The 13,097-nt window shown below is 64.1% G+C and overlaps 1 protein-coding gene across 1 annotated transcript in view; it reads right to left on the reverse strand.

Annotated features, from left to right (window-relative positions):
* CPLX1 (complexin 1) overlaps positions 1 to 4,763 on the reverse strand; it is a 40,127-nt gene extending 35,364 nt beyond the window's left edge. Inside the window, exons 1-2 of the mRNA XM_014788804.2 lie at positions 4,642 to 4,763; positions 2,933 to 3,038 (exon numbers count right to left, since the gene is read on the reverse strand). Of these exons, the coding sequence (XP_014644290.1) occupies positions 2,933 to 2,963 (31 nt within the window). The 5' untranslated portion in view covers positions 2,964 to 3,038; positions 4,642 to 4,763. The remainder of the gene's footprint in view (positions 1 to 2,932; positions 3,039 to 4,641) is intronic.
* Between the last annotated feature and the right edge of the window lie 8,334 nt (positions 4,764 to 13,097).

Here is a 13,097-nt window from a genome sequence, read left to right on the forward strand (position 1 = left end):
ACAAGGCCCTGCAGAAACAGCCATGTGCTTGGGGGGCCTGTGGGTGTCCCGTCTGTCTGTCTGTCTGTCATCTGATGTGGGAGTCCTGAGTCCTGCAACTGCCATCCCCACCAGGCAGTCACCTTGCAGCCTCTGTCCCCACAAAGGCCTTGCTTGAGGCACAGGGTCAGGGCCGAGGAGAAGGTGCTGTGAAGTCTGTCCTTGGCGGACTGGCCACTCAGCCCAGCGAGGTGGGGACAGCCTCCAATGGCCACAATTTATTAGGTGGCATCGAGTCCTGCCCCAGTGCAGCTGTGCAAGGCTGCCCCGGGCTCCCTCCAGGCCCCGTCTCTTCCCTCCTTTCTGCTGTCTTTCTCTGAGTGTGCACATGTGTGCGTGAGTGTGTGCAGGGATGGACACTCTGTGTTTCTGGTCTGGACGCTATTTCTGTTTGCTTCTGACATATCTCTGTCTCTCTCTGCCTCTGTCCCTCTCTCTATCTCTCCCCTGCCCCATCACTCTCTGTGTCTCTTTCTCTCTACTCTCTATCTCTCTGTCGTCTCTCTCTGTGTCTCTTTGTCTCTATCTCTCTCTGTCTCTGTTTCTCTGGGTCTCTGTCTCTCACTGTCTCTCTGTGTCACTCTGTCTCTCTCTCTGTCTCACTGTCTCCCTCTCCCTCTCTCTTTGTCTGTCGCCCTCTCTCTATCTCTCTGTCTCTCTCTCTCTGGGCCTCTCTGTCTATCTCTGTCACTCTGTGTCTCTCTCTTTGTCTCTCTCCATCTCTCTCCGTACACGTACCCTGCACTTACACCTCTTGTCCCACATTCCCTTGGGTTCCTCAGTCTCCGTTTCAGTCACCCTGTCTTTTCCATGATGTTCTCTTCCCAGCCTCTGTCTCCCCAAGTCGCTGTCTCTGCCTGACTCCAGACAGCCTCGCACCCATTGTCTCTCTCCTGCGTCTCTCTCCCTCGGGCCCTGTTTCCCACATAGCTGTATGTCTCGTGCGTCCTGGGGCATTTCCATTTCTGTCCTTTCTTGGCTCTGTTTCTGGGCTGTATCTTCTCTCCAACTCCAGCCCTGGTCCCCGTTTCTCTGGGCTGGCCTCTCTGGATGGTTTCCCGGGTCCGTCCTGGCCGTTCCTCTGTGTCTGGGGCTCTGGTCTGTCTCTCTTGGAAGACTTCTCCTGGTCTCTGTCTGTCTCTGTCCCTCTGTCTGTCTCCCTCTCACCCACACACATCCAGAGAGATCAAAATGATGCCCACTGGGAGGGGAGGAAAAAGTGACAAAGTACAGGAACAGAAAACAAGGTGTCACTGGGAGGTCACGTGCAGCCCCACCCCTGCAGCACTGGGATGGTGAATGTCGGGGGCCCATGCCCGGCCTGGGGCGCCCGGCGAGCGGCCGCGCAGAAAGGGTGCTCCAAGGGGCCTCCGCAGGCAGCCCCCATGCAGCTCCCACATCGCTCCAAGAAGCCCGCCCCGTTGCCGCTGCAGGAGAAACTTTGGGCTGACATGGAACAAAGGGAATCCAGGCTGGCAATTACCCAGCTAATTTCAGCCATGTAGACAGCCAAATCAGATATTCCAGTTTTCTTACAAGCCCACCTCAGGGCCTGAATTAGCCACCTAATTAATTATCTGTAACAGCCTGGGACTGGCTGGGTGGAACATGGATCCCTCCCAATGCCAGGATGCTGCCTTGTCCCTGAATCATGTCCCGGTGATGTAATCATTATAATTAGACTCGACCCGCAGCCTCTCCTTGACCACGAATCTCAGGGAACGTGGCCCTGGGCCCATGTCTTTTCATTTAATTTGTGTTGAGCGGAGACGTAGCCCTTCTCCTGTCCTGACACATGGGGCTCCTGTCCTAGGGGTGGTGGCCTGGCCCCTCTATCCTGCCCCTCGTTTCTGGCACAACGGCCCCACAGACTCCCCACCTATAGCAAAAGCCCCCAAGTCCTCCTGCCATCCAGCAGCACCAAGAGGGTGGCCTCATCATGCATCACCAGACTCGCCAGTCTGCGAACGGTCCCAGGCAGGGTGTGGCCCATGGGGGCCACCCAAGGAAGACACCTCAAATGGCAGTCAGGCGCTGGCTGCAGGCTCTCGTCCCAGGGAGGTGGTGCTGCACCAGGGGAGCCAGGGTACACAGGATAGGCCCCATGGGCCTGGCTGACCAGACTGCTCTGCCAGGACACATTCGTGCCAGTGTGGACCTCGGCCCACTGCCCCACCCACCTCCTGGGCCAGAGCCTCGGCCCACTGTGCTACACTCCCTTCCTCTCCTGGGCCAGGCTCTCTGGCCACAACGACAGCCTTGAGCCAAGTAGGCACAGGATTCCCTTCAAACAGGAGTCAGCAGGGTTGGAAGGGGGGTCCCCTTCCCGAACACACACACAAGAGGCCGCACTTCCTCCGTGGAAAGGGCCGGTGTCACGCAAGCCTCTTCTCTTGTCCCTGTGCATGCGCCGACCCTGGGTGAAACCCACAGGGTCCTGACTGGACACCACAGGTCCAGCTCTGGCCCCACAACCCCACTCCAGCTGCTGCAGCCACCCTGCAGCCTCCCATAGCTCTGCTCACTAAAGCAAAGCCCCAGTGGGGGCCGCCGGACCTGCCCGTTAGGATTGGCCCTTGGTGCCCCTGAAAGCCACCCTGGGGTGTCTTCGTGGGCCGAGTGGGGGTGCTGCTGCTCGGCCTTTGACCCCTGCCTCAGCACCGTCTGCAGGGCTCCACCCTGACCACAGTGCTCAGCGCACATCCTCCCCCACCCCCAAGGCTGGCCAGGCCCTGCTCTGCCCAGAGGGGCGAGCAGGTGTGTCTGCGGGGATGTGATGTGAGCAGGCGTGTGTGAAGTCTGAGGGTGACCACGTGCCACGTCCGCATGCCGCTGCAGTGTGCGGGCCCGCGACCAGGTGGGAGCAACGTGCCCCACACCGCCTACTTCCTACCTCCCAGGGCCTGCTTCATCACAAACTCCATGACGACGGCTTTGTCTCCTCAGCAGTTCTTGCGAGGGTCGGAATTCACATGCGAGTGTGGCCAGGAGTCTTCTGCCTGGAGGAAAGAAGTGCTCACAGGTCACCCTGACCCTGGGCAGGGCTCCTTGCTCGTCCCCGCCCGACTTCCCCTCAGCATGGGTCGGGGGTCTGAGAGAGCATCATTCGTCGTCCCCCACACCTTGTGGCTGGACCCCAGCACTGGGAGGGTCTCCGTGCAGGGGTGCTTCCACACTATACTCTGACCAGGGTGGGCAGATCCCAGGACCCCAGCTGGACCTGCAAAGTTGTCTCACCCAGCCCCTGGGGTTTCTGAAGCCAGCTTTTGGCTGCTACTGCAGGGATGGGGGTGCTCGCAACTTGGGGGGGGTGCAGCCTGTGTGAAGCAGGGCCAGGCCCAGGGGGCGTTTGAAGGTGACCGGATCTGCTGCCTCTTTGATGGGCCCTAGGCCAGAGGGGGCGGTCCATCCAAGGGACAGGAGAGTTACGGTGGATGGGCCCTGAGCCAGTGCCCCTTCAGGGAGGTCCCTTCGGCTACTGATGGGGTAGTCTCGAGAGACCAAGCTCTCTCCACAGGAGGTCCCAGCGCCCGCTACCCCCTGCCCACAGCAGAGACTGGGGTGGGAAGGAGAGAGGGCAGGGGGCCCGGCCTTCAGGGAGCAAATGGAAAAGGGGGACAGACCACCCCTCCATTTGCATCTGCATGGGTGGGGCTCCCCAGGCCAGCTGGAACTCCGGTGGGGAGATGCTTCCTGTAAAAACAGCAGCTGCAGTGCTCCCCCTCGTGAGGTCTCCTCTGGCAGGGAAACCAGGTTCTTAGAGATCCAGTGCTTTATGAATTTTTCCTCCGCAGACGCAGGAGACCCGAGTGTGTGCGGGCTGGGGAAGGGGTGGCAGGCAGGGAATGCCGTACCCCACCCCCCCAAAAGGCGCTGGCGCGCACGGGCGCCTTTGTCGCAAAGCAGATTTCTTCCAAACTTCTCCCCTGGCTCCTGGTGGGAGGGAACCGCAGGGCCCGCCGCAGAGAGGCCCGGGGCGCAGCTGGAGCTTCCCCAGGGCTCCTGCAGCCGCCGCACCCCTTTCTGCCAAGCGGCCCTCAGGCGGGGGCGCGCCGGGAGAAGGAGGAGAGACCGCGGACGAGGGAGGGAAGGGCGACGCGAGAGGCCGGAGACTCGGGGAAGGAGCAAGAGAGGGAGCGCGCGGGCCGGGACCGCGGGGCCGCTTCAGCACCGCGCGGTGGACAGCGCCCGCGCGGCCGAGAGCGCGCCCGCGGGGAGGGGAGGGGAGGGGGCGTCCGGGGAGGAGGGGCGTCCGGGAAGGGGAGAGGAGGGCAGGAGGGGTCTGGGGAGGAAGGGTCCCGGGAAGGGAGGGGTGTCCAGGGAGGGAGGGGAGGGAGGGGGCGTCCGGGGAGAGGAGGGGCGTCCGGGAAGGGGAGAGGAGGGCAGGAGGGGTCTGGGGAGGAAGCATCCGGGGAGGGGAGGGTGTGCAGGGAGGGGAGGGAGGGGAGGCGGGAGAGAGGAGGGGGCGTCCGGGGAGGAGGGGCGTCCGGGGAGGAGAGGGGAGGGAGGAGGGGTCTGTGGAGGGAGAGTCCGGAGAGGGAGGGGGCGTCACGGGAGGAGGGGGGGGCGTCGGGGGAGGGGAGGGGAGGGGGCGCGGGTTACCTTCTCGGGGTCGGGGCGCTGGGGTCAGCGGCGGAGCGCGCTCGGGCCGGCCGGGTCCATGTGGCGCCGGGAACTGCGGCGGCGGCTGAAGGGCACCGCGAGGAGGGCGGGTCACATGGAGCGTGACGAGGAGGGCGGGGCCGCGGCGGCTCGGGAGGGGCGGAGGGGCGGAGGGGCGGGGCCGCGCCCCCCTGCGCTCCGGAACCTGTCCCGGCCCGGTTCGGGGTATCCCGGGGCCGAGCTCTCCGGCCCGCCCAGCTGCGCAGACCCCAGACCCTGCCCCGCATCCGAGCTGCCCGTGTGGACCCGGGCGGGTCCGCTCCCAGTCGGAGTCCGGCTTCCCACCCGCTCCTGCCCGCTCGGGGCGCCTCGTGAGCGCGCGCGGGACCCGCGGGAAAGTCCCTTCTGTCGCCGGAGCGGGCAGGGGCCGGGGTTGGGGGTGGCCGCCCCCTCCCCATTCCACCCGGGGAAGGGGTTCCCCGGCGCAGGCGGTGACACTGGCCCCGACCGCCGCCGCTCTGGGGCCTCCTCGTCCCGCTGGGCGGGAGAAGGGAGACCCCGGACTCCGGAAAACCCAGCCAGTCCTGGCAGAGAGAGAGACCCGCGGCCGGCTGGACGCATTTCCCAGTGTAATAGAGTCGCCGAGCTTTATTTTAGTGGACAGGGGCCGAGAGACCCCCGCCCCTTGGAGGCCGGCAGGCCCCCGCGGGGCAGGGACGCGTGAAGGTGACTGCGGACGGAGCCGCCCTGCCTCCACCGGGCCTCCGGGATTTCCTCTGCGTTCGGAGCTGATAGGTCGCCACCGGCCTCCCATCCCGCAGCCCCTCCACCTTGCTGTCCCTGCGCGTGTGGGGCGGGGCTGCGGGAAGGGGCCGGGATCGCAGGGGTCCCGGTCTCCCAGAGGCCTAGGGCCGGCCTTCTGGTCGGCGGGTGGACACCCTTGGTGGCCGCTGCATTAACTTGTCACTGTCCTCTCCGCCGGGTCGTCAGGACTCGCTGGGCCTGGGGGGCGGGGGCGGGGGGGGGCGGGGGGGGGCGGGGGGGACGGGTCCTGGAGCTGTCTGTGACCTTCACCCCGCAGGGGAGCCCGCTGCTCAGGCCCCTCTGGCTTTTCCCTTCAGCCCCCCCAGGACGCTCAGCTTGAACTCCAAACTCCCCTGGCTGACCATCTCCAGGCCCGACTGTGCCCAGCAGTGGCCTGGCAGGGGCCCTCAAGGGGAGGAAGGAGGAGCAGGAGAGGGCTGGAGGAGGCCAGCACTGCCCTGGGAGTGAGCAGGGGACACTCCCCACTCAGCTGCCACTTTGGTCAGCGCGGGCCCCAGTGGCGCTGAGGGAGGCCCATGTCCCAGGACACAGGTCTCCGGGCACACAGGGCTTCAGTCTCCCCGTGGGAGCTGGCCTTTGCACTGTCCATTCTTCCTGCCTCCAGCCCTGTCACCTGGATCTGGGCCAGGAAGTGCGGGGTGGATCTGCCCAGAAGGGAGGGCCTGGGGTGGCTGCAGGGAGCCCCTCACCCGCGCCCTGGGCAACCGCCAGGAGTGTGAGAAGCACAGGTCTGCTTCACCTGCACGTGAGGCCTCGTGCAGGTCTGGGGACAGGAGCTCTGTGGAGTGGTCACCTGTTCCCAGGCGTCTGAGGGTCTTGAGGGTCTGTCCTGAGCCCCAGCGCAAGGTCTGCTCAGCCTGGCTCTTCCCGTGTCCTCAGAATCTCAGTGTGGATGCTGGCAGGGAGAGGTCTGGGTCCAGGAGAGAAAGAAGTCACTTCTCTCCACCCTGCCACCAGATGGACTTGGGGGATGACCCACAGCTGGCCTCCTGATGCCAACCCCACAGAAGACCACAGAGGTGACCCCAGTGAGCCCAGAGCAGGCCCTACAACCATCGACCCCAGCTACCCTCACAAGCCACCTGCACGGAGACACCCTGTTGACCCTGGGGTGGCCAGGTGGGGCAGGGGGCCTACATGGTGTCAGGGACTTGAGGGCTCATCAGAGGAGAAGAGTGCAGGATCCACATCGCAGCGCTGGGGTGAGTCCACACCCTCACTGGTTCCATCGCCAGGGCCTGGCAGAGCTCCTCACACACCCCTGAGCCAGGGCCCACATGGCAAGGGCAGGCTCAGGCGGGGAGGATAGAGGCTCTCTGCCAGCCCACGGATGCTGCCTGACCTTCCATCTCTCTGTCTCTGTCTCTCTGAATCTCTCTTTCTGTCTCTCTCTATCCCTGTCTCTGTCTCTCTTTCTCTGTCTCTCTCTCTGTGTCTGTCTGTCTCTCTGTCTCTGTCTCTCTCTGTGTCTGTCTCTCTCTGTCTCCTCTGTCTCTGTTTCTCTCTCTCTCTGTGTCTGTTTCTGTCTTGTCTCCTTGTCTCTCTATCTTTGTCCATCTCTCTATCTCTGTCTCTGTCTCTCTTTCTATCTCTATTTCTGTCTCCTCTCTCTCTCTATCTCTCTGTCTATCTTCTCCATCTCTGTCTCTCTCTGTCTTTGTGTCTGTCTGTCTCTCTCTGTTGTTACTCCTCTTAGACTCACTACAAACACAGCTGCTCCTCCCCCACCCCGTTCTCACATCTGCCCAGGCCCTGAGGGAATGGGTGGGTGGCCCAATCAGGACTCAGACTCTCCTGGGGGAAATAGACAAGACTGGTGACAGTCCCAGGTCAGAGTGGCTGGTGCTCCGGGAGAGGGAGGCCAGCAGCTGCGGAGCCTGAGAAGGACTGGAGGGCAGGCAGTGCCCGCTCTGGGCAGGAGGTGAGGATGTGAAGTGAGCCAGCCAGGGATAGCTCAGTGGCCGGTCTGCTCTGCTGTGAGGGGAGGCAAGGAGGCACACAGCCTCCACCAGGCTGCTGGGCCACACCCAGGGTAGGACTGCCAGGAAGAGGACTGGGGCCTGGCAAACAGTCTCTAAATCTGCTGCTGGCAGGAGAGAGGCAGGAACTTAGTGGGAAATTTCCATAACAGCCGAGACAGGCTGAACCTGCAGGGCGGCGCTGTCAGTGGGCTGAGATCCAAGAGGGGACCTCGGACGGCAGCTGGATGCAGGATGGTGGACAGTGGTTGGACCAGGAGGGGAATGGGCAGGGGGCCGGAGCAAGCGGGGGTGTTCCACCAAGTGGACAGCGTTTGGGGCGTGTGTGTTTGGCCACAGCCAAGCCCCAGCTGTGGGACTCGGGCCAGCTGGCAAGACAGTTAGAGCCCCCAGCCCAGCACTCTGCGTGCTCCTCAGATGCTCCCCTCCAGAAATCAGCCTTGCAAGGCCAGGAACCCCGAGCAGAAGAAGTGTTGTGCCAAACGCCATGTGGCACTGGGTTTGAGAGCCCTGCTGTCCAGAGTCCCCTCTGACCCCACGGAGTCACTCCAGATGGCGGAGAGAGGAGGCAGCCGCCCTGCTCCAGCCCGCACCCCAGCCTCTCTGGAAGCCCCTGCCAAGCGCCCCTCCGCTCCCCCCAGGGAGGCCTGGCACCTGCTGGTCCCACCTGTCCTGTGGTGGACGGGTCCTGGGGTGCCAGGACACACGGTGCTTGGACACACAGTCCCAGGACATATGGTCCCTGGACACACGGTGCCCAGACACATGGTGCCCGGACACACGGTCCCTGCACACACGGTGCCCGACACACAGTGCCCGGACACACGGTGCCCAGACTACGGTGCCTGGACACACGGTGCCTGGACACACGGTGCCCGGACTACGGTCCCTGGACACACGGTCCCTGGACTACGGTCCCTGGACACACAGTGCCCTGGACTACGGTGCCTGGACACACGGTGCCTGGACACACGGTGCCCGGATTACGGTCCCTGGACACACGGTGCCTGGACACACGGTGCCCGGGACTTACGGCATCCCGTCAGGCTCAGTAGTGAACTGCACTCCCTGCCCCACCGTCCGTGTCCACAGAGGCCCTTTTTTCCTGGGAGCCCTCCCAACAGAGGGTGCTCCTGGAGTTCCAGAGACAAGGGGGCCCCTCAGTCCCCACCCACGTACCCTGTGGATCCCCTTCCTGAGGAGCTGCTCCAGGATCTGGGCTCAGCACAGCGATGGCTCCTGCCCCCTCTGCCTACCCCCTGCTCTCCCTGCCCCCCGCCCCCCTGCTCCCCCTGCGCTGCCTCAGACCCCAGACCCCTGACGCTGTCCAGGGGATCTAGCACCCCACAGATGCCTCTCTGGCCCCCTCCCTACCCCCAGCCCACAGTCACCTCCCCATGCCCACTGGGCTGTCTGCCAGCCCCCTCCTCTTCCCAGTCTCTCATCTTCACCCAAACAGCCCTGGCACATGCAGCACTGGGGTCGGCAGAGTTGGTGGGGACTCTGAGCCCATCTGGAGGGTACAGCATGTCAGAATGGGAAGGCGCGCCTTTCAGAGATGCTCTGAGAAGGGGACAGGCAGGGCCAAAGGAGTTGAAGGAAGATCAGGGGTGGCTATGAGGCTCCTGCAGGGGCCTGTGGCGCCCCGTGCCCACCTACCCCGGCTGCTGCCTGGAGCAGCCCCTCTGTACTCCAAGGTAAAAATAGCACAGTTCACATGAGCCCGGAAATAGAAAGCGGCTTCTCACTGGCTCTGCCAGGGTGGGGGCAGCTATGGGGGTGCTGGGCTGCACAGAGGCACCCAGACAGCCCTGAGTGGGCGAAGGGGCCTGTGACAGGGAGGGACGAGCTCGCTCCTGGAGAGGCTGTGCTTCTGAAGCCAGGCCCTTGCCCCAACCCACTACAGGCCCAGCGCCCGGTGGGCTGGCCCCAGGTGCTCGCAGCTGGCTCCAGGGTCAGCATGCCCGCCCTTCACTCAGGGTCACCTCCGCAGCCACCATGAGATGGACGCGAAACGCAAGGGGTGTCCAGGTTGAGCGAGCCCTGGGGCGTCTCCGAGACGTCTGGTGACGTCTGCGGGAGTTTGGTGGTGATGTCCACATCGGTTCCCACTCGGGGGCTCTGAGCCCCTGACTCTCACTCTGACCGGTGGTCACTCTCTCTAACCCATTGTGTGACCCCCACGGGGGAGCTCCCTGAGCTGCAGACCAGACGTCCCTGCTCCGTGAATGGCCCCCACCAGGTGTCCCTGCCCCCTGCCAGCTCTGCCCTCACCCCAACACCTTCGGTCACTCTGCGCCACCCCCGAGGCCTCCTCCACCCTCCAAGAAGCCCCCCAGACCTGCCTTGGGGGCCTTGAACAGAACATCCCTTACCACTTGAACTGAACTTCCCTGCCCCTCCCTCAGAGGCCGGCTGAGCCCCCGGACGCAGGATGCCGGACACAGCCACAGGATGGCTGCCCATGCAGGCACAGAGTGAGCTGCCACAAACGTGGGAGGTGGGGGACCGACAGAGGGTCTCGGGGAGCCTGGGGCGTGCACAAGGCCCCCTGCTCTGTGCTGAGTTCTTGCAAACGTGTGATCTGAGCTATGATGTGCGGGCAGTGCTCATCTTCCTCAAGGCCGCATGGCGGCTGGCCCAGAGCTGGCTGCAGGGAAGGAGCCCAGGGCCACTCTGTGTGGGTCAGGCCTGCACTCCTCGGCCAGCGACCCTGATCCAGCAGGGACTGAGTTGGCTAACAGCAGAGCTGGCCCCTGGGGGTGGGCTTCCAGAAATGCAGGCCACAGAGGGAGGTGCTGTGCTGCTGGCTGGGGCTGCCCAGCGCTGAGGGACCCAGATGGCCGTGGCCGCCACCCAGGACAGGTCCCCTTCCCTCCCCTCCGTCCCCCTGCTCTGGTGACATGCACAGTGAGCCAGGCCTGCGTGGGTCCTGCTGGGAGTGTTCCATGCCTGGGGGGCATGTGGAGGAGCTCTCTGCCCTCCAGGAGACGCTCATCTGCCCACTTAGGGAAGGAGGCCCAGGCTCAGCGGGCTGGATCCTCCTTGTGTCCTGGGTCTTGACCTTCTGTGCTGTGTCCAGAGGGCGTGGCAGTCACACAGCAAGGCGGTGGGGATGGGAGGGTCCGGTGGCTGAATTCAGTCCCTGCAGGGCTGTCCCCAAGGCCCGGCAGTGGGATGTGGCCCAGGGCCCTGGGGGGCTGGAGTGCAGGGGCAGCTCCCTCTCGGCCAGGGCTCGAGGCCTGTCCCACGGGTGCAGAGGTCGCTGTAGCCAGTGGTGCGCAGGCTAAGAGACCACCCAGCCCAGAGGCGTCCAGGCTCAGTGACTTCACAAGGGTAGCTCGAAACCAGCCACAGGGGGAGCGTCTACACCACGGACCTCAGCCAGTGCTCCAACCAGCCTTTCTTCTCTTCATCTTTTCTCCCAGAGAGTTAGTTCCCACTTCATCAGCAACAGCTTCCAGGGTCCCACCTGGGCCGTGATGGATGGGGAGCCTCTCAGAGCGGTCAGCCTGGGCCCTCACGCACCCGGAGGGAAGTGGAGTCTACCTGCCTGCAGGGCCTCAGGGACGCCAACAAGGTGGTGGAGGACAAGGCCCGTCACCAACGGCAGAGTCCAAGCCACCTGCTGTCCCTCCAGCCAACCAGCCACCCGCCCGCTGGCCACAGGTGCTTCCAGGACGGCGGGTGGAGGGAGGCAGGCGAGGCCGTGTCATCGCAGAGCCAATGTTCTGGAGGCTGACGGTGCACAGGAGGCAGCAGAGGGCGGTGAGCGCCACGCAGGACCGCGGGCTCCATTGGTCTTGGGACACCGGGGCTTCAAGTTAGCGACCCAGCATCACCTGGACAAGTCCTGGGACACCTGCGGGAAGGGCTGTCCAAGCAGCAGGCACAGCAAGCACAAAGGCCGGGGGGTGAGAAGAAGTCCTGGGTCCAGCGTGGGGAGGGTTTTCCGTTGTGCCCTGTGGTCCAGGCGTGGCTGCCCGCAGGCCGGGGACCCCGTGGTACAAAAGGACCTAGCCCCACGCTGCCTGTCGGGTGCAGGTGCTACAGGGGACAATGGCGTGGCTAGAGTGAGGCCTTCGCCCACTCACACCACGGCCCTAAACCGAGGACGTCTGAGCTGACGGCTGGTGCTCCGGGTCCTGGGCGGGTCAGGGTCACGCACGCCCAGGTCCGTGGGTAGGAACCCCGAGGACCTCGGCACCCCCTCCTCAGAAGGAGGAAGAGGCTGGGTAGATCTGTGCCTTCGTCCTGGAGGAGGAGGGGATTTTAGGAGTCACATTGTCATTACAGCATTGCATGCGGAAAAATTAAAATAATAAAAACGAGAGGCGACTGGAACCACAGGAAGCAGGCACCACCCAAAAGGAACGCGGCAGTTACTGACTAAAGTCACCCATCAGCCTCTGAACTGGTCCAGGGGCTGCACTCACCAGACCCTGTGGACAGCCAGTGAATTGACCTGGCTGACGGGACAGCCTGGCACCCTTGGGGCTGGCCCTGGTGCTTGCGGAAAGGCACTCGGGCCCACCGCCCAGGGCCTGGTCAGAGTCTGGAACCACCCCCTCCCCTTCCCCAGACATCAGGGGTCCAGCCCTCCTATCTCCCCACTGTCCTGGGGCCCTGAGTCCAGGACAATGACCTGCACAGGCCCTGCTCCAGCTCCACGTGGCCAGTGATGTAGCCCCAGGTCAGGGCCCGGGGCCGGGGCTGGTGCCCTCCACCCTCCACGAGAAGTAGGCCCCTCCTCCAGCGGCCCCCGAGCTGCCCATGCCCCACCCTTGCCTCCCCCACTACATACCCCCAGGGAGACGCCTAGAGGACCCCAGCCCGAGCCCCCCCAAATCCATCTACCTCAGCGCAGACCCCACCCCATGCTCACCCACCAGCAACATGCCTGCTGGGCTCACCAGGCCACCTGAGGGCCCCTCCTGCTGCTCTCTCTTATCCTCTCCTGTCCCCTCTTGTCCCCTCCCGTCCCTTCTTGTCACACTTCCTGTCCCCCATCCCTCCTGTACTCCCTCCTGTCCCCCTCTTGCCCTCTCTTGCCTCCTTTCCTGTCCCCTCCTGTCCTTTTCCCATCCCCTCCTGTCTCCCCTTCTGTCTCCTCTCCTGTCCCCTCCTGTCCCTCTGTCTCCTCTCCTATCCCCTCCTGCCCCCTCTCCTCCTGCCCTACCCCGTAGGTGCCCCAGTGAGGACCCCAGGGGCCTTCCTCAGCCTCTGCTCTTGCTCTGGTTGGATTAGGTCTGTAATGGACACGCTGTGTCCTCACCTCGGGCTAGCTTCTCCCTGAGCGGCAGCCCCTCCATCTCCATTCATCCCACCCTACAGACCCCAAGCCCTCTCCAAGACCTAGAGGAGGGTGACCCCTCCCAAGTTAGCAATGTCCTAAAGGTTCCTGGGCAAGGTGAGGCCCACTCCCAGGAGCAGTGCCCAAAAGGGAGGCTCTGACCCAGAACTTGGCCTCTGGGGTCTGACGGGGGCCTCCTGGGCCTGAAATGTCTCTCTCAGGGAAAGGGGGTGTCCTGAGGGCCTGAGGGCAGGTGTGAGCTGTGCATAAAGAGGCAGAGAGTGAATGAAAGGCAGGTGGATGGGTGGGGAACAGAGGTGGACAGGTGGAGGGACAGATGGGGACCAGTGAGGGGACAG

Source organism: Ceratotherium simum, chromosome 8 (assembly GCF_057802395.1).
Source record: "Ceratotherium simum simum isolate JZ-2026a chromosome 8, ASM5780239v1, whole genome shotgun sequence".
Lineage (NCBI taxonomy): Eukaryota > Metazoa > Chordata > Mammalia > Perissodactyla > Rhinocerotidae > Ceratotherium > Ceratotherium simum.